The 20,801-nt window shown below is 41.1% G+C and overlaps 1 protein-coding gene across 1 annotated transcript in view; it reads right to left on the bottom strand.

Annotated features, from left to right (window-relative positions):
* LOC140949242 (inositol 1,4,5-trisphosphate receptor-like) overlaps positions 1-20,801 on the bottom strand; it is a 46,189-nt gene that overhangs the window by 1,303 nt on the left and 24,085 nt on the right. Inside the window, exons 31-53 of the mRNA XM_073398470.1 lie at positions 20,047-20,247; positions 19,090-19,341; positions 18,460-18,585; positions 18,013-18,141; positions 17,250-17,370; positions 16,479-16,654; positions 16,098-16,246; positions 14,995-15,106; positions 13,153-13,473; positions 12,471-12,693; positions 10,793-11,067; positions 10,491-10,694; positions 9,635-9,745; positions 8,951-9,154; positions 7,544-7,663; positions 6,761-6,886; positions 6,012-6,078; positions 5,128-5,250; positions 4,474-4,646; positions 3,866-4,030; positions 3,247-3,436; positions 1,814-2,179; positions 1,024-1,184 (exon numbers count right to left, since the gene is read on the bottom strand). Coding sequence (XP_073254571.1) covers positions 1,024-1,184; positions 1,814-2,179; positions 3,247-3,436; positions 3,866-4,030; positions 4,474-4,646; positions 5,128-5,250; positions 6,012-6,078; positions 6,761-6,886; positions 7,544-7,663; positions 8,951-9,154; positions 9,635-9,745; positions 10,491-10,694; positions 10,793-11,067; positions 12,471-12,693; positions 13,153-13,473; positions 14,995-15,106; positions 16,098-16,246; positions 16,479-16,654; positions 17,250-17,370; positions 18,013-18,141; positions 18,460-18,585; positions 19,090-19,341; positions 20,047-20,247 — 4,095 coding nt within the window. The remainder of the gene's footprint in view (positions 1-1,023; positions 1,185-1,813; positions 2,180-3,246; positions 3,437-3,865; positions 4,031-4,473; positions 4,647-5,127; positions 5,251-6,011; positions 6,079-6,760; positions 6,887-7,543; positions 7,664-8,950; positions 9,155-9,634; positions 9,746-10,490; positions 10,695-10,792; positions 11,068-12,470; positions 12,694-13,152; positions 13,474-14,994; positions 15,107-16,097; positions 16,247-16,478; positions 16,655-17,249; positions 17,371-18,012; positions 18,142-18,459; positions 18,586-19,089; positions 19,342-20,046; positions 20,248-20,801) is intronic.

The raw sequence follows: 20,801 nt of genomic DNA, 5'->3' as shown, positions 1-20,801 counted from the left end.
TTTGAGGAGGGGAATCACTGCCTAAGATGGAGATTTGAATGACAAATTGTACTATACTTTGATCAGTGCACAGAAAGTGTTGGTCATCTTAAGCCCCGTGCAAACGATTGCAACATTGTTGTTCGCCAACTACTCCCAACACATTGTTGGATGTTACACGTTGCGTCCGTTTGCACACCCTGTTGCATGTTATAGCGTGTTGTTGCGCAAAGTTTGAAACCGGTCAAACGTTCAGCCGCGTGCAAACGGACGCAACAACTCACAACAATGTTGGACCAACAACGTTGGGAGTTGTTGCGTCCGTTTGCACGTAGCTTAAGAAAACAACACTTAAGGCCTCTTTTAATAGTTGATTCTTAGAGCAGGGGTAGCAGAGTAGTGTAGTGAACACCGTCTTTAGGAGTATTTTATTAAAGCACCAAAGCGGGCTTAAAAGAAGATTTACCGCGACATGAGAGATTTTCTCAAAGGCTTTTGGTAAAAAGTCGACCGGACGGGAATGCAATATCGGTTAAACCCTAGGCCCCGGTTGCTGAAACGTTGGATAGTATTATCCAGCGGATAAATCACTATCCAGCGGATACGTGGTTACAGAAACCAATTGCGTTATCCACTGGACAAAGATTAATCCAGTGGATCCCAGTGGATAGCGTTATCCACCTCTTGAACAGCTGGGGCCTGGTAGCCAGGTAGCCTGAGAAAACAACCGACATTTCCGCGACGCCACCACTGGATTCCCCGCGAAATGACGTCTGAGAAACAAGCGCAGAAATTCCACACTGATGACGCGTAAACACCCAGATCTGGCCAGTGCTTCTGATTGGTTGAAGCAAATTTTCCGCGCGAAACGACCAATCAGAACCACTACTGACGCGTCATCAGTATGGAATTTCTGCAGTCGTTGCTCAGACATCAGTTCGAGGGGAAACCAGTGGTGACGTCGTGAAATGTCAGCTGTTTTCTCAGGTTATTCTTGTCGAGCCTCGATCTCATTTTCGATACCTACACGCAGTTATGACGTACCTTTACCATAAGGCTGACGTAACTTTCAGGCCCAGTAAACTCGGTCGTGTCTTTGACTTTCAGCAGCACTATGAAGTACAAGTAATGCCACATATTGTGTTCGGAATTAATATGTTCATCAAAGGACACCGCTTTGTTGTCAAATGCTGAGCGATCAAGACCTGAAATGCAAAGTCACAAAGTGATTAGAACTCCGCCTTAAAGAAACGAATTTAGGTCAGGCATTACTAGTAAACTGCACTTGTCAAAAAATGTATTTTGGAGACACTTGCTCGGATAAGGATACCGTAAAATTCTGAATTCAAAGGCCCTTTTTGAGGGGTTTATTTTTGGCGGGGCTTATCTATGGAGGGAAATTTGCGTTTCAAAATCGATTGGGCTAGCGTTATAGTTGGAAGTAAATTGACCGTTTTTGCTTTATTTTAGTTTGCATTTGAAGGCATTTTCCAAGTACAAGCCCCCGGGGAGCTTATATTCGGAGGGGCGATTTAACGGAGGGTTTTTTGCGTTACGAGTTTGGGGGGCTTATATTTGGAGGGGCCTATACATGGAGAGGCTTATTTTCGGAATTTTACGGTATCTACAGAAAACGAGCTTCTTCAACTTGTCTCGACCACTGACGTCTTCCAAAGCCAAAATGACAAGTAATGAATCGCTGTGATATTCAAGTACAAAGTAAAGAAGTCGAATTGCTACTACTTGGAGTTAGCAGTTCGGTATAACTTCTTGCTTGAAAGCGTTTACCACTGCTTTTAACTTATAATTTGTGGTTAAATAGAAAGGGACTTACCACAAATAAAGCAAGTGTTTTTGAGGACTTCTTCTTTGTTCTGTTTTTCACTTCTCAAATCGGCAAAAGTATCGATGATAACACCAAATATGAGATTAAGGACGATAATAATAACGACGAAGAAGAATAATAGATCGTAAATAACGCGACCGACGAACATGTTCTCTTTCATGGAGGGTCGCCTGAGGACGTCCCCGATACCACCCCCATTTCTAAGCCCTTGATTGAGCGTGGTTACAATGCACATAAGGAGAGTGTCACAGGCGCGCTCCTTGCTACTATCGTCTTCTGAACTTAGTTGCGAAAGAGACAAGGATTCTTGACAAGACTTCTCACCCGCAGAGCATGTGTTTGGTGGCGAGGATTCTGAAAAGCAAAGATGACAGAAAAATATGTAAAATGCGAATCATGCTAAAAGGTAACTCCGTGAGTCCATTCATAATTTTTATCACGCTCAAACTACCTAGCCTGTGAAATATTCTGCAAATACAGCCGTCGCTACCCGCTAGGAAAGTTGAGCGAGCGTGGAGAGACGGCTGTGTTCGTAGGATACCTACGCCACAGACGAAACTAAACCTCTGCGCCCGGTTGTTCGAACGCTGGTTAGCGCTAACCCAAGGTTAACTTTTATCCCCGGTTTCTACTTCTTTTTAACAAAAGCACTCTCTCGGATAATTTTCTCTATTCCTTTTAGAGTATCAAATTGTAGGCAAAGAGAATTAAACTGAACTTGCTTTTTACCTCTCATATCTGGGTTCAAATTTCGCACCAACCCTGGGTTATCCTGTCCCAGCTTCGAACTACCAGGCCCTGGTTACTAGCGCTGAAATCCTAGTTCTTTACCCCTAGCTGTGTGCCATGAGTTGAGCACGTGCCATGATTGGCCCGTTAAAAAAAAACATTCTGCGATTGGCCAATCAGTAATTCGTTCAGTCCGTTGGGGACCCAGAACAAAGATTCGGCGCTACTTCGCAGACCTCAGCTGAGACTGATAACACTCCGGATATAACGTAAACCTTGTTAAAAAGAAAATGTCGACAAACACACTTTCGCATGGAACACAGGTCCCTAATGTTCAAAACCCACTTGGATAACGCAATTGGTTTCCCTAATAATTATCCACTGGACAGTGATTTATCCAGTGGATATGGATAGCACTATGTAGCGTTTGAACAACCAACCGTTAGAAACCATGCATTGCGATCGCAACCTTTAGAATAGTTAGTTATCTGCTAGCAAATAATTAACTAATCTATAGATTGCGCTGATGTTCAAAATTTACTCTAGGCTCCTAGCCAATGAGAAGACAGACAGTGAGCACAGTGTATAATAATAATAACAATAATAATAATAATAAAAGCTTACGTGGTCAAACTAACCTTCTACCCATGTGGCATGATTGATAGATTCTGAAAAATAAAGATTGGACTTACCGGAGTGGAGACGGGGACTAGGTTCAGTTTCGACTAAGAAATCATCCTTCAGGAACAGAAACCCGATGATGGAGAACATGTAGACAAGAATAAGGGCTAAGATGGCGGTCAAGATGATTGAACGGCCATTGCGTGTGACGCTTTGAATTACGTTCCAGAGGGTGTCTTCTCGAAATATCACATCTAAGAGCTGAAGAGGACAGATAATAGAGACTTATCAATGTTAGGTCATATCAGACCATTACTGTGTATCGTACTGACTAGAATTAATTGAGGTCGACCAGTGGAGCCCGCAATCTTAATCTACAGGTTGCTGCTATTCATGCGCAGCACGTAAGCGGACAGCGTTCATTTGGACTCCCACTAACAGTGAGTGGAATGCATAGAGCGCTGTCTGATCACGCGTGTTTGGACCTTCTACCTCTCGTAACCTGATCACGCGTGTTTTGAACTTCTATCTCGTGAAACTTACGCAAAGCACAACTAGTATTACTAGTATACGCCTTCTTTAAGTCTTCCACTCGTCAACTCTTGAAGTCAAGAGGCACTATCTATCCCCATGCAGCAATGTATCTTCCTATATTTGTCTAACACTTAGCAACATTGGCCGAACACTTACCAATATTGAGTAGAAGAATGTATGCACTGTGAATCCAAGCACTCCAAAGGTGAAGTACATGAGATGGAGGACCAAATTTCGATCTGACAGCAGCCAGTGAATATTGCGTTCAAATGTACCACGATTTCCAACATAACTAACTATAAATATTGCTTTGATAATTACCTGAAAATTTAAAATTGTAAGAAAAGCTTATCTTAATTATTAGCAAAAACGGGAGGGGGGAGGGGTCATCCAGACCCTTAGATGAGGGGGGGGGGGGGGGGGGGGGCGGCATCCAAAAATTTTGTTTTGGGCCCTTCGGGCCTCAGTTTGGTCTAACAATAAGGGGGGGGGGGGGGGGTCCCCCGGGCCCATCCCCTGGATCCGCCACTGCTTTCACTATTCCGGTTATAAGCCCCCGTTTATAAGCCCTCCTTAAACCCCTTACGAAGACGTATAATCTCAGGGCTTACAAGCGGCAACTTAAGGTAATTCAAATAATAATAGACTTTGGTTTTGGCACGAACCGGTTAAAAAGTGGTGTGAACATATTCTAGCAAATATGAATTACATTCGAATCAAATGAAAACCGTTCTATTAAATATTATTCCAGCAGAATTTCTTACATTTGCTAATCCTAAAATCTTGAGAGTGGGTTCCAGTCCAAGAGAAAAAATAAGTCTAAGAATAGTTGAGCCTACGAAAGTTCTGATCCCTGACGGCCGAGGAAAGGTAACAATAATGCAAAACGACACCATCATGGCCAGCCAAACCAGCACAGACAAACGAGAGTCTAGATCTGAAACGGAAGACACAAAATCGTTGAAAGTAAATCTTGAGTAATCAGTGAGCAAATTAACATATCTTGATATAGTAAAGGAAAGATCAGCTTAGTAGCTTTATCTGACCATCCAGCTTTCAACAAAATCAGAAACTCTTCAACTTCTCATTACCACTTGTGAACTTCTGTCAGGATTTTTAAAATCCTCAGGTGTGAAAGCTGCCAGAACCACAGAAGAGTACCACTCTTTAACTTTCCCTTTAATGGTCTTCTACAGACGCAAAAGCTAAAGCCTGCGTTGAAAAGCCTAAGCGATATGGGACGCGAGAAAACCGATGCGCGCGAGGAACGAGAACAAGAAATATGGGAAGCGAGATAAGAGATGCGCGCGCGAGAGAGGAGGACAGGTGCGAGGTAGGTGCACAGCACAATAAAAAGCACTTGAGAGAAGGAAATCAATTTTGACAATCTACTGAGTTAATTTCTAAGAGTCTCTTACCACCGGGGCCATCCGAAAAAGGATAAAAGAAGGCAACAAGCAGATTAATAAGCACTGCAAAGTTGATGGAAATTTGTTCCCATAACGTCATCCGGCTGCTCACGCCGAACAGAAACCGGCTCTCTGCAAGAAACAGTGAATAACGTTCATTACAGTCTACAAGAAAAACAGACTTTCGGTATTGTTGACGTAACAGTCAAGAAGGTTACAGAACTTTAAGTACATAGAGAAAGCGTAAACTAAATAACGCACTGAACTAATCAGAACTAATTCAAAACGTAAATGGCAGGTAATAAGCAACAGGTCCCTGTTGTTCGAAGGCCGATTAGCGATAACCCAGGGTTAAATTTTAACTCGGGTCTCTTTTTCTTTTCATCAAGAGCATTTTCTCGGACAATTTTCTCCATTCTTTTTAGAGTAGCCAATCATCAAATTGTTGACAAAAAGAATTAAACTGAATTTGCTTTTAAAGCTTTCATATCTGAATTCAAATTTCGAACTAACCCTGGGTTATCTTAACCCAGCTTTGAACAACTCGGCCCAGCAGTCCAACAGCGAAGGACGACACACAAACGACACGAGAAAACGCAGGTACCCAAGTTACGATTGTTTTCGTTCGTTTCTGGGTAGTGACCCGTCATCAGTATGGAATTTCTGCACTCGTTTCTTAGACGTCATTTTACCAGAAAACCAGTGGTGGGTGGCGTCGCGAAATGTCGGCTGTTTTTTCAAGCTGCGATTGCCAAGTCAAGACGTATTGCCGAACGCAAAAAAAAAACCTACACTGGCGCAAACACACATTCGACAGAAACTTTTCAACAGCTTGACTTTCAAAGACGCTCTCTCAGGATTGGAAAAATTGTTCTCCAGATCAGTTTTGTTACCTCTTAGCTTCTTCTGCCACTGCATTTCCCGAAACAGTCCCTCTGTTCGATCAAAAAAATCCGAAACCTGAAAATGAAAACAAAATAAAGTTAGAACCTGACTGTTTCTAACAACTTCATGTGGTATAACTTAGGTCCAATGCATAAATACAATAAGAATAATAATAAATAGGCAAAAAATTGATGAGTAATTATGAAAAAATGAAAAACATTTTATAACTGAAAAGGTTGGTACGAACCGAACACATAACGAGAAAGGAACTGGAGCCGACATGTGTCCCGCAATTGTTTCTGGGATGTTTACTGGGGACGAGCCGGTTCGCTATTGGTCAATTATTTCCATTGTCCCCAGTAACACTCTCAGGATTCTTGGCAAAAGTTAACTCGGCCCGGTTCCCTTATCGTTTCTAAAGTGGCGAATGCGCGACACCGCTGTCACAGTGATATGGGCATCCCCGCATTTTGGGCATCCCATCCACAAAACCCTAGTGATACGGGCATCCCCTGTAACCCTAACCCAAATCGCTACAGGGATGCCCATACAACTAGGGTTTTGGGAATGGGGATGTCCAAAACGCGGGGATGCCAATATCACTGTAACACCGCCCTCTCAAGTTAAAACTGTTATAATAAAATACATGCATAATAAAACACAATTACAAAGTTAAAAGTTATAATAATATAACTATGGTAAAAAAAGGTTGTTACCAACGGAATCTCCCGGCCTGTTAACAAATGAAATAACTTACCTTACTGTTTTGATCATCTCTCTCACAGGTTTGATACACATTAACTTTGCTTTCAGCGATCAGATATTCACAGATGTTCGGTACGGGAAAAACAATTTGTTCCATAGTACGATCTCGGCGAACAATCTGAGGGGAAAAATTTGAACAACTATTGAAATATGATAACTGAACGCATTGCTAAGCAGACACTGATGTCCAGAATTGAACGCAGACGTAGTCGTAAAAGTACTTCAAATGCAACTGATTTTGTCATATGTGACCGCTTTTGCCCTAAGCCTCTGTTTCAAAGCGAGGCTAAGTGTGAAACCATTAATATGAAAATGAGTTTTCACTCTCACGCAAATAAAACTCTCTCTAACGAGAAAGGTTTTACACTTAGCATCGTTTTAAAAGTGCGAATTTTTGGAACTATCATAATTTTTTTTTCATGGGGACACTTCGTGATGGCTGTCAAAGCATTCGATGTTGGACTTATCACTGAACAGACGATACGAAGACGTTGAGATGTGGAAGCGAAAAAAGCGAAAAAATACCCAATGGCCTCGTAAGCATTTACTAATAATTAAGATTTTCATTTAGCAATTTCTGAAAGTTTTTCCCGCAAATTAAAAAGATTATTTAATAATACTAATAAATTTTGTTTGGGAACGTAAAAGCAAGCGAGAAAATATACGCATATTCACTCTCAGGCCGAAGTTCAGGCATGCCAAATGAACAAAATAGTCTTTTCCTAGGAGGGGAGAAAACGCAGTTAAAAGTTTCCTAATAAGGAATGCCTTTCACCTCAATCTGTGCCGTATGTTTTGCGTAGTATTCCAGGGCACCATCGCTTCTGCCTTCTTCAACGTCGGACGGCGGGCTCGGTTTAAGTAGAGTTGCCATCTCCTTGTTTTGTTGTGAAAGCTAAAAACACAAAAGAGGGAAAAAACTGAAGTAAGCACCTATCTCATAGCATTATTCAGCGTTCTCCATTAATAACTGAATAGGGAGCTTTAGCATCGACGACGGCAACGAAAACTTCAGTTTTAAAATGAATTCCCCTTTTTTCAATCTTTGTCGCGTTTACATGTATTCCAATTTGCTGAAAATAGCAAGTGTAGGCGAATTTCCCTGGAGTTGATTTCTTGATGACCGCACTCAAGTTTAGAGAGAGAAAAAGAGATTCGTCGTCGCTTGTTTAAGTCCTCCATTAAATTTGCAATTGGGCATTTTCACGTTGTAGTCGTGCAAGGACGGTAAAGAAATGTACAAAAAAGCGTGATGCACGTGTAAGGTTGTTGTTTTGCGTAATAAACCTATTGCTTTTTTGACGTCCTCATTGCCGTTTCCGTCGTCGTTCCTAAAGCTCCCTAATAATTCAACTAAAACGGCATTCAGCCGAATTTGAAGAATCCATTTTCAGAACTGAAACAATCGAGACAACGGAGGAACACAACTATGAAAACACTCAACGACTAGAAAGAAGGCCATTCTAAATAGAGACTTTCTTAAGAGGCCAATTGTGCCTCTGAAAGTGGCCTGTTCTAGCAAAAAGGCGGGATATCATCGAGAAAATTAAACTTTGTTTGCTATTGAACAGTTAGAGTCAAACATAAAAAGGCGAGAACAAGAGAGGACAAATCACAGATTAACTTTTTTTTTGATGTTTTGCAAGGCAAATAGACAAAAAAACCCTCAACACTTCAAGAAATGCAGGCCTTTGTTTTTGAAACAACAAGAAAATTGCGATTAAAAAGCCAAACAAGACCACGGCAGGATTAGCTTAGTCGGTAAACCGCTGGCCCGTAGAGCGGGACGTCGCGAGTTCAATTCGCGGAACCGCACCAATACTCAGGGTCTTGAAATAACAGTGGAAGAAGATACTGCCTTTGCTTTGCAAACGGCTTGACCTTCGGGTGGCTTGAAAGACCACGTAGAAATGGCGATCCCGTCTCCATGTTCTCAATTGCTACTTCGTACTTAATATACTAACACTTAAATGGACCATTTCCAAATCGCCCCGAGCATCTCTTTCAAAGCGAGGCTAAATGCAAAGCTATTGATATGAAAACGATTTTTTTATTCTCGTGCAAATAAAAGTCACTTTCACAAGAAAGGATGGCATTTAGGCTCGTTTTGAAAGAAAGAGTTTTTGGAACTCGGAATCGGCCAAAAAACTACATTTCCTCCAAGTTCCCAACAAAACCATACCTGGTGCGCAAGAATATAGATGTTATGACCGACATCCCTACATGAAACTTCACATTCATTCTCGTCTTCTAGATCTTCCTGATTATAAGCCTGAATGCACACGTCTACCAGCTGTTGTGGCGTCATGTTGTAAAGAATGCGCTCGGCATTCTCTGTGTCGTGTCGACTTTCCATTATCGCTAAAAGCGTTTTAGATGCATTGTTCTGCAAAACAATTAAAACACTTAACTAAATGATGCTCGTTAAAACGAAGAAGTTACTGGCATTTTTTTTCAGAAGAAAATAAAACCTCCTTAAAGAAAACTGTAATACACCTGCGGTGTGTTGATGAAAAGCTGGCTACCATGTGCATCAAACTATCACAGTGTTCACAGGGCAGGCAAACTCCAGCGTGTAGGAAGACAGACATTCTCTTCCCACACACTGGGAAGAGAAATTTTTTGTTTGTTTGTTGGCCTGTTTTGCTTGTTTGTGGTTGTTAGAAAAAAACAACGAAGAAAAACTGAACATCAAACATACAAAAAAATGTGATCAATAAGATCGAAGTTAGCCAGCTGAAAACACATGTCTCACAAAGCTAATACTAACGGCTCTTAAAAATTGCGAAACGCTATTTTTGCAGCGCCAAATTTTGTTACAACGGGAAGAGCTGAACATGCGTAACGAAACAACAGCTTTACGAACCTTAAGTTCCAACACCAGGTCCATCCGCTGTCTTCCAAGTGGATTAATATCGTTTAAAACTAAAGCGATGACAATGTCGATTCCATTTGACTCGTGAAGGGCGATAGCCGACTGAAAGGACAACAACAACAACAAGTTAACAGAGGTGTCATGAAATTTTGCCAAATGCAAGGAGAGGGAATTCACACTAAATTTAGTTTAAAATAAAAATAACTGCTCAAGACGTTACAAACGAGTATAAACCCGGGGGGGGGGGGGGAGGGGGTACTGCCATATATGGGCTATATAGGTATGTGCCGCTGTCAAGGGTATGGTTTTCAAGCAGTTTACTCTAGGATAGGGTTTATAAATCAGAGCGTTTGGGTCTAGAGTAGGGTATCATTTTTCAGGAAACTGATCAGTTGTATTGAAACAGCTACTCTAGGATAGGGGGGATTTGGGGAGTTTACTCTAGTATAGGGTAGCAAAATTCAGCTGAACTAGCTCTGGTGTAGGTTAAGGGTTCCAGGGTCCCAGCGGCACATCCCCACCCAGAAATTCCTAAAGTACCCCCTCCCCCCCCGGGAATATAAATAACACAGCAAGTACAAATGGAGGCACGGATGGACAAACTTGAAGAAGATTAAAACGAATTACAATTGAGTTTTTGGAAACTTGTCAGCCTAACAGTTTCTGTGAGTTTATCACAAACACAAAAGTTTTGCTGTTTGTAACAAGAAGCTATCATTTTGTCATTCACAAGTAATTTCTCAAGTTTCAGAGACTAGTCTGCTAGTATGCAACATGAACCACAAAAACACCCTCCCTGCTAATTAGCGATAGACGTTTTGCAATACTGAAACAGTGTGTCACGTACCTGATTTTCGTGACAAGGTCCCTGACAGTATTCAGTCAAACTCTCAAGGCACTGGTTGATAAGTCCCACGTTGGTTTCATTAATATACAAACCGAGGAGTCCCAGGCCACCGGAAGTGCTCCCGCAGATGCAGTCAAGAAACTGTAGCGTTTCATGAACCAAGTTGTAATTGACCTTACTGTGATCTTGTTTGCGAATGTAGTTCTGGAGAAAAATAATAAGAATAAGAAAAATTAGCAATACAATTTAGAAACTGCAGAAAATTAGCACGAAAATTCTCCTTGCAAGCTTCCCAAACTTACTTGAAGGTCTCTGTTGTGATTCTCGCAAAGAAGCTGAAGGAATCTAAGAATGGGTTTCATGACCAGAACTTCAGGAGACATGGTCTTGACTTCCTGTTTTCCTGACGTGCTCTGCATATCACCTCCTAACAGAGAGGGACTGGGCAAGTGTCTTGAAGGTTCAGCCTCAGCATCCGGATCTCGACCCCTTCTCACGGCGGCGTAGGCCTTGCTAGTGTGTGTAGCGGCATCGGATAATTGTTCCTTCACGTCGTCGCTGATACCCAGTAAAGAACCTGAAAAACGAAAAAAAATAGTCAGCTTTTTAATAGGGTAACAAACAAAAAACGTTCAATGACAGTTTTTTTCTGCACAAAACCAATTCCATTATTGGGAGAGAAATTTCTCAAAATAGGAAATAAGCAAACACAAACTGTCCAAAACAGTTCTCATAAATGAAAGTGGCACCTTTAGATTTTTGAGTAGACAAAATGAACAGTAAACTATAAATAGTGGAAGAACTTGGTTTCGTGGTCCAAACTGAAGTTTGGTGCTCGGCGTAAACGCGATTCTTCATCTTTACATATGCAGAACCTAATGAAAATAAGCAAAATCTATTTCTCTCGATCATAAGCATTCGATTCGTCCCTTGTTAAGTTCGACGTTTAACTCTGGCCTTAATGAGCACGTTCCACTCCCCAACGAAGATGTTCAGCCCCTGAAACAAACTGAGCTACTGAGCCGCGAGCCACATAACGTCACATGTGTACCCTGTCTCCCGACAGTAACATACAACGGTATCCTATTTACCGACACCCGGAGAAAAGCTTTCAAACAAGGTTAACCCTCTAAGTCCCAAGAGTGACCAAAGTCAATTTTCCCCCAACAAAATCAATACATAATCAAAGGAAAATGTTGTGAGAATTAATAAAATAATCGCCTGATGGGAAAAGCTTTCATATGCAAACAAATTCTCTTAACCAATTATTCAAGGAAATGTATCAGTCTGGAGAATTTGTATTTGTATTTTGGAGCTTTAAGGGTTAACCTCGCTTTAGGGACACAAGAGACCTGCACACTGTATACATCTTATCATTATAAGAACTTAACGGAAGACGCCAACGATTTCTAAAACATGTTTTTCTCTGATTTTTCTTAAATTCAGTCTGTCTGGCTGAATGGCGACAAAATAACTGTGCAAAGCAGTAAAGAAATGTACATGATAACGACATTGCGTGGAAACGAAAAGAACTGTAATGTTAAACCTGAATAAAAACATTAACTTTGGCCTGACATTGTGGGAATTCTAAATCAGAGTCTGTGCGCTAATCGATAAGTAAGCATTAAATTCACCACTACACGAGGATACAAAAGAAACTGGAAACTGTAACGATCAAAGGAGCTATGTCACGAAATTCATCAAAATTCAAACAAAGAAAAGTGTCAACAAATTGAGTGAAACATTTCACTTAAAAAATAAATGTTGACAAAGTTAGAAGAAGAGATAAATCACCCAGCAAATATAAAAGAAAGCGCGGATGGACAAACTTGAAGAAGAATGAAACGGATTGCAATTGTGGTTTTTGTGATTTAGTCAAAAGTTTCATAGCGAATAAGGAAGCTTAAATGACATTAACAAAATTAACTAGAAAGACGTGACACAACCCCTTTAACTACCAAAAGCTATGTAACCGCTTACCTGTAACTAGAGTGTCCCTCCGTCCTCCAATCACAGTGCATCTCCGCGTGTCGCCCATTCTTCCGTGTGAGGTGTCCTTCTCGCTTTTCTTAGCAGCAGATGATTCTGTCGTTTGAACTGTGATGGTCGCACGAATTTCAGCTTCGGCATCTGTCATTTTGTCGTAAATGTATCTGAAGAATTCTTCGCATTTACCATTCCCAAATCGCTGGAGAAAAGATTTCTACGAAAAAAAAAATTAATTTCAAGAAGTTTGAATATTCTTGTACAAGGGACATAATAATATGGTGTAAAAGAAAAGTGGTTCCAAAAGGAGGGGGCAGGAAGTACATAAACACTCTCTTGAGAGTGATGAAAAATATATCAAAAAAATTTCATCGGGGCCGGGCACGAACAATGATAACTTGTTTAGTAATTTTTGCAGGCGTACCGTCAAAACTTGAAAAAGTTGGCCCAGCTTTTTAAGCTTTAAGTCACGTCCATCCTTGCTGTCCATTGCAACAAACGACAGGAAACAATTTCAACGCCTAAATGAAGTCTTAAGTAACAGAACTGGACCATTTTTCTTTTTGGAATTCACTGATAGCCTTTTAAACAGAGCATATAGCGTGACGTGGCCCCTTTAATCATTGGCAAGAAAATTTATCCAATAAAAACGTTAAAAGCTTTAGAGATCATCCACCTGAATGCAATTGTTTCCTCCTTCTAGAAGGGCGATGGCAAATTCTAGAATCTCTAGAAACACTCTGTGGTTCGGACGCATCATGATGAGGTCAATAATCAGATCCGAGGCTCCACACTTATCCAACAGACCCTGCATCTCGCAAAGCGTGACGCCCGCGCGCGATAACATCTCAGCACCAGGCCCCGAGTTGACCAGCTGACTCCCAGTTTTCCTACTTGTGCCATCTGGGTTAGTTTTGCTGGTTGCGTCTCTTGTTATCGCGATGTAATAGTTTGAGCCAAAGTAGCGGCTTAACAGTGATGATCGCAATGCTTCACCCTGAAAAAAAGTAACAACGGAGCAAACCCTTTAATCCCCAGTATTAAAATTAGAATTCTTTGTTTTTGTCACATACGTTTCTCAAAAAAGTAGATAGGAATTTGGTAAAATATCCAGCTAATTAAATCTGAGTGATCATTTTCTTAATTCTCATTTCCTTTCTGATTATTCAACCACTTACATAACATTTAAAGGAGAAATTTGATAATAATCAAAATTGGGGTTTAAAGGGATGGGCCAAGTTGGAGGATACTAGAGTCATATAAAAGCTATATGGGTATGCGCCGCTGTATGGGGAGCTGTTTTTAAGTAGTTTAGTCTGGGACAGGGTATAGAAGTTTGGGTCTAGAATATGGGGTCATTTATGGAAAATTGATGGGTGGTGTGGTCAACCCTAGGCCTGTACTAGATCTTGTGCAGCTGCATTTTGCCTACAAGCCTTAAAGTATCCCAGACTTACCACGGCCCCAGCGACAAGCACTCACCAAAAACCACCCCCAAGGGGCGGTCAAGGAATGAGTAGTCGGACCACTGCAAGAGATTAGAGATCAACTTCCGAATGTTTAACCAAACCGACCACGATGCAAACGAATTTTGGGAGGTTCTATGACACTTCGCGCATCTTTTGAATTCGCGACATCCTGTCAGTAAATCAAAAGCAACTGCGTTCCTTAAGCCTCGCTCGATTTGACGAATTTTCCTGGAGTTGAATTCTTGTGGACCACATCCAAGTTCTAAAAGTCTTTGTGTGTTCACGTCTTCTATAAAACCGCGTCACATTAGGAGGTTTCACCTCGTAACCGCGCAGTGGACATCAAAGAAAGGTACCAAAACTGTGCTGCACGTGCCGGGTTGTTTTACCTATTTTACTTATTGCTTCTTAGCACAAGACGCTCTTATTGCCGTCGTCTCGGTTTAAGCAGCGACGTTTTTGAGCGATGCACGTCGACCGGAAGTGAGCCTTTTTCTCTTTTAATTTGTCTTCACGCTTCCAAATTTGTATTGCGAAGTGTTTTTACTCTTTAAAAGAAGACCTGCCCAAAGATTTGTTCAAAATCACGGCTCAAGAGTGCAAACAATCCACTTCCGGTTGACATGGGTCGCTCAAAAAAACGTCGCAACCGGAAATGAGGATATTTCCCTTTTAATATGCCTTGACGCTATAAAATTTGTATTGCTTAGTTTCTTTACACTTGTAGAGACGATGTAACTGACAATTTGGGCAAAACCACCGCTCAGGGATGTAAAAAGTCTACTTCCGGTTGACGTGCGTGGCTCAAAAACGCCTTTGCTTAATTTCCGTAATGTTATTCCTCACCTAGCCTGCGAACTGCAGACGTATTTCCGGAGGGAGAGAGGGCGACGACCGGAAATACGTCTGCGGTTGCTAGACGTCGGCTTAAACTCGTGAGCATCGAGTGAATAAATTAGAAGCTGTTCTTATATGGACAGCGGTAAGCACTTACGTCTGTATGCGTGAACATAGACTACAGGAAACATCAAAGCTTTGTTATTTCGTACCTTGTCTCCAAAGTCAATGTCTCTTGCCATCATCCCCTTGATTGTCTGCAGTACTCGTACACACAACGTCTCCTCGTTGTCTTCAAGCAGCTGTTTAGCGTGAGTTATCAGCCTAAATGAAATGGACAGATCAAAATGTGACTTCTCCTTTGGTGCCCTTACACATTTCCCACAAAAGTAGAGGGAAGAAGTTGTTAAAGTATCAATCTAATTCATCGTCTATGGTCATCACCTTAATTCTCATGATCACACTGTTTTATAAAGTATTAATATTACAAGGAGAAATTTGATGCTGATCAGCCGCCGCCGCTACAACCTATACTTCTTTTACGAACCGCCGATGTCATCACTAGAAACATGTCTGGTAACACATATACTCTCTGGAAAAATTATTTGATTCTTGTATTAAAAAAATAAACGTAGATCCAAAGTCAATTTGCGTGAAACGTTTAGTGAAAGAGCCAGGCTCATTTTTTATTGACATATGAGTAATGGATGACACTCGATGATGATAACGACGATAATGATGATGACGATTATTCAGTAAAATTTCAGCCAGAAAAAGGACTAGCCTCCACGTGACGTGTCAATTGTTGATTGGTCCAGTAAAGTGGTTTGCTTGAACTGACGACCACCGTCGCAGAAGGTCGCCAGTTCGAGCCTGGCCGAAACCATTTTTTTAATTTTTAATTTTTCTTTTTCTTCACTGGAAAGCAAGAACTATGTTCGGAAGACCGATATGTGTTTCGTTTTTTTAGGGAAGGACCCAACTGGGAAAAAATTCTTTGTAAAGTAATATGACTTTCAAAACTTCTCTCTACTTTTCAGTTTGGTGTTGTTTGAGCGATGAATAGCCTGTTCACATCCGCATTTATTTTTTTGTCAGCGCACGAAAGCGAGTCCCTTACGCTGCCGGTCAATAAATCCCCCGTGGTTTTTATTTTCATACGCGCACTCGAAAATCCCTAAAGAGAAGACAGAGGGTCTGCGAAGAAGGCTAAGCGAGGAAGGGTACTATGGATAAACACTCAACCCTTTGAATATAAGTAAAAACAAAACTATGCACTCAGCACAAAGAATAAACGTTCGATCTTAAAGTCTACCCTGAGACGAAGCCACCCGATTTGGACTTGCTCCAGGCCCCAGACTGCCGAGGAAACATGAGTTCTGGCCGATAGAGAACGTCTCCCAGTACGGAGAACTCTGATTGGACAAGAGGACGAAGCTGGTCCTCCAGCAGTGAAACTATATCCTGCGAGGTAAACAGACACAATTGTTAATGATTCTTTGCTGCTGTTTGTTATATTTGAGTCAGTATCAAACTGGTAATGGGAATTGGCTGAGATGTGACGTTAGATTGTCTCACCTGGAACCCCTCAATTATGCTCCTATAGTCCCTAGACAGGTTCGGACCTAGCCGTGCCCCAGCCACTACCGAGTGTATTTTATTTTGAATGTATTAAGTGTTCGTTTGTGAATCTCACCTGGAGCCCTTCAATAATGCTCCTATAGTCCCTTGAAAGGTTCATCATAGAGTCCCGGCGGACCTTGCCGTGACTCAGCCATTGCCGAGTGTGTTTCATCACCAACTGGGACCGAGTGAACAACGCTTGTATTTGGCTCTCAAGGTCTGCTGGGACTGCAATCCCACGATTCCTCGCTAAAAACAACAAACGTTGCTTATTCACCATTTTCTTATTAAATTCTTCTAATCAATGGCATAAAAACAAAAGTTAACAAAACAGTTTTGAACATGTGCATGTTGGTATTAGGAATTATAGGACCACAGGTTGTAAGACTGTTGCTTTTGGGCCTGTGTTCAGACGCCCCCTCCCCTCCCCTCCCCTCCTCCGATTTTTTCTTAGGGGAGGGGGCGTCTGTACATAGGCTACTGCTTTTGGGCGGTTAAAATTTGACGAACAAATAGTCATAGAAATTTCAATCAGGCAAAATACACCTGTCCGAAGGTGAAAAGGAAAGAAGAGGGTTTTTAACTGCAAACGGCCAGACCTTCACGTGGCTTGGATGACCACGTAAAATGGCAGTCCTGTTTCAATAAGAAGACGTAAAAATAGTGTCCCCAATTAGTACTTTTGTGCTACTGAAATACATTGTCACTAAAAATTGCGGATTTTTTCTACTGCCATCATGCGTAAGTCTCCTCTACAGTAGTTACCCCCCAAAAGAAAAGCGAATGTCGCAAAACTAAGATTGACTAAGAGGTTCTTCGTCCTAAAGAAGCAAGATCTACTAACCCACATCGGATAGCGTCTTGATGCACGTTTCCACGTGGTATTTTTGTGATCCTGACATCCAAGAACACTGAGAGAGACGAAATGCTCCACGGAGTAGACGAACAAACACAGGTTGCCGCGACTAAAAAAGAACAAGAACAAAAATTTAACTTTATTGATATCAGTTCCTCATGTCTTTGATTAAATGATGATTACCTACTCCATAAATACAAAACACACAGTCGACTTTCATATGCGACAGCCTCTCGTAAGGGACCTTATTCAAAATACCAAACTTTTCCTAGTCAAAGTCCTTTAGTTGGAACCTCTCTTAAATGATCAGCTCTTTTTTTTAAATTTCCACTGTTTTTAACCCCTTGAAAGCGAACACTTGACACATGGTCTCGTCTCTTTGTTTGCTGTATGTGCTATGCTACTCAATGTGTGCAAAGAACTAGTGGAGGCCACATGCAACTACATATATCATAACTTAGAAACTGCACGCAACTAATTCTCTTCCAAAAAGTAGATGTGCAAGGAACGTTTCTCGGAAGAGACCTCTGTAGTTCGACTCTCCTAAGAGTCTGCCTACCGTAAGCAACTACTAAATCTTCGCATTTTGCATTTGTGGTCCTTTTTACGGGAGCTTCCACTGTATGTTTTATAGTGTCGTATAATCCCAGCGACAAGGTAGCTAAACAACATGAACTTGTACAATTTATTATGGTACCTTGATACAAAAATGAATTTCAAGAAACTGTGTAACCATTTAATTTATTATTACCTTAATGGTGGTACTGGAATCAGAGAAGGGAGAGTTGAAGAAGAAAGTAAGTAAGTTCATGATAGTTTCTGTCGCGTATTTTTCCAGCATGGTGTCAGCGTGATATCGATCCAAAGTGTTGTTACAAACCTGAAAAATACCAAAGCAAGACATGATTCGCCGTAAACGCTTGACATATAGTTCGAAAAGAATCGTATTTTATCTTTTATTCTAACTTAAATATGGACAAATATAACCTGGGTGCCACATTGCCAAAGACTTTTCATGCGCGTTTACCGTTTTCGGTCGGTGAATTGACCTTAAACAGTAAAATCCTCGTGAAGAAGCTGTAGTCACTCTTAGAAAGAATTTCTCATCCCCAATACGCCGCCTTCTAACACTCACGACCAGAAATGTTGCCAAGGAACTGGAACTAGTATATTAACTTTGAAAGGTGATAAATCTTACCCGAGCCATGTCCACTAAGAAATCTTCAAACAGGGTCCAGATGTGATTGCTGGTGTAAATTTCCTTCATTTCCACTTCAGTGTCAACATAGCAATGATTCAGAAAGTTGACGTAAGAATTCTTTACCTGGGCAGAGATTACAACAATAACTTAGTTGCCAGGGTGAAAGAAAGAAGGAATAAAAGAGCCTTTTGGGTGGCTTGAAAGCAAGATAATAACTCAATTAACTATAATGAATATATCTCTTATCTTTAACATACCCCGCCTTGCAGAGTGACCATTGTTTAATGAGCTATATTTAAACACGTAGTCCATAAGGAAAACTAATCGTTCCCCGGTTAAACATAAATTACGCGAAAATATAAATAGACCATTCACCACTGTTACGCATGTAATATCAAACTCAGTTGTAAAAACTTGCAGTTTGGTCGTTTATATCATAGATCCTAAAAGAACCTAGATGGGGGTATAACCCACTTCCTCTTAAATTTGTTCGCACTCTGAGTGCTGATACTATGTATCGGTTCAACAATATCAACGCTCGTAGACATAAAATATCCATTTTTCCGTTACATTTGAATGACTATGTTTTCAGTCTCCGTGAGCTATTCACCCGAAAATTTATCTCACCTCAGAAATACAATCAGGATGAGTAACAACTCGCACAATGTCGTCCAACGGAAGTAGACTGTGGCACTTGATTTCCGTGTACACATTTTTGCCCTCGGTACAACAGGCCAGCAGTTCTACTAAGTTGATATGATACAAGAGAGGTCCTGATTGGTCTTGTCTCTCTCTTTCAGACTGCATCATTTCCACAAGCGAGTTAAAAGACTGTGGGTCACTGTAAAATACCAGAACTTCTTCGCCCACATTTACTAACTATGAAGAGAACAAAAAAGAAGAAGTTAAACTCGGTGAGGTACAATTCTGATATTCTTTTTACTGAAATTTGTTTGTACCAAGGAAGTATCAAGATCAAGCTTGATCTTCCGTCCATCATCTTATCTGTACTGTAGGAGATCTGTTTGACTGCTTTGCACGCGCGGAGATAACGGGTGGCGGAAGGATGGCGTAGTGGTGAGAGAACTCGCCCCTCACGCTATATGTGGGTTGAGTTTTTTTTTTTTCTCATTTGCCCCAGGAGGTTTTTCGCCGGGTACTTCGATTTCCCCCTTCCTTAAAAATCAACATTTCCAAAATTCCAATTCGACCAGGAATCAGGTAAAGGAAGAACCAGCAAGTGGATGTGCTACCTTTAAATCATTATTTATTTATTTATTTAGATAACACTGGCGAGGTTATAAGTTTACATATTCGGTGTCACGTCGGATCTAGTCATCGGTTGAATTACAATATTTCAGTTTGAAAAATTGCCTGTGTTCGTTAAACTTTCAGGGTTACGTTTTGTGGGAATGATGAAACTAATGAAAAGAGTAAAGTAAAGTAAAAAGTTCTAGCAGTGTAGTGTAATTGAGTCTTTGGAAAAGGCCAGATTACCAATCCTTCATTAGTACCTTCTCATCGCCCCCTTTCTTTTAACCATTTTTCAAAACGAAATTCGTGATCATGGAAGTTGTAACGTACCTCAGCCATCACCATGTCCTGTGTTTTTCTGATGGACTGTCCTTCAGCCTTCACCAAAGTTTGTAAAACTTTCAGATATTCAACATGGCGACCTTGCGTCTCTATGCAGTGCACAATGTGTTGAACAACTTTCTCCGTGACATCGTAGCATAGAACTGAGTTCTCCATGAAGACGTATCTTAAAGTGTGTGCTTCCTTCAGCTGGGATAAAGAACAAAATTATATAAAATGTGAGAGGAAAAAAAAAAAAGAAGACAAGTTGCTTGGAGCAAGAGAGGTTTGCAGATATCACAAATTTCAACTCGCCTCTTTCCCATGGTTATTAGGGAGCTTAAGCATCGACGACGGCGGCGGCAACGAGAACGGCAAAAAAGCAACGGAATTAGATAAGCAAAACAACAACTTTGCACGTGCTTTTCACACTTTTTTTTACACTTCTTTGCCGTCACTTCACGACTACGACGTGGAAATGCCTAATTTTACGTTTTCTGGAGAACTTGAAAACAAGGCAACGACTTCGTTTTTCTTTTTCTGATCTTCGATACAGTCTTTTAGAATTCAGCTCTGGAAAAATTTGCCAGCATTTGACGAATTGAACGAGATGGGATAAGCACCGTAAAGTTTGAAGCAACGAGAATTCACTGTTTTTAAAAGTGACATTTTCACAGCCGTTGCCGTCGTTGTTGCGTAAGCTCCCTATTGGCTAATTTGGGCTGCGCTTACGACTAGTCAGGTGCTATGTCAAATTGCATTAT

Source organism: Porites lutea, chromosome 9, assembly GCF_958299795.1.
Source record: "Porites lutea chromosome 9, jaPorLute2.1, whole genome shotgun sequence".
Lineage (NCBI taxonomy): Eukaryota > Metazoa > Cnidaria > Anthozoa > Scleractinia > Poritidae > Porites > Porites lutea.
This window is presented reverse-complemented; position numbering and strand designations above follow the sequence as displayed.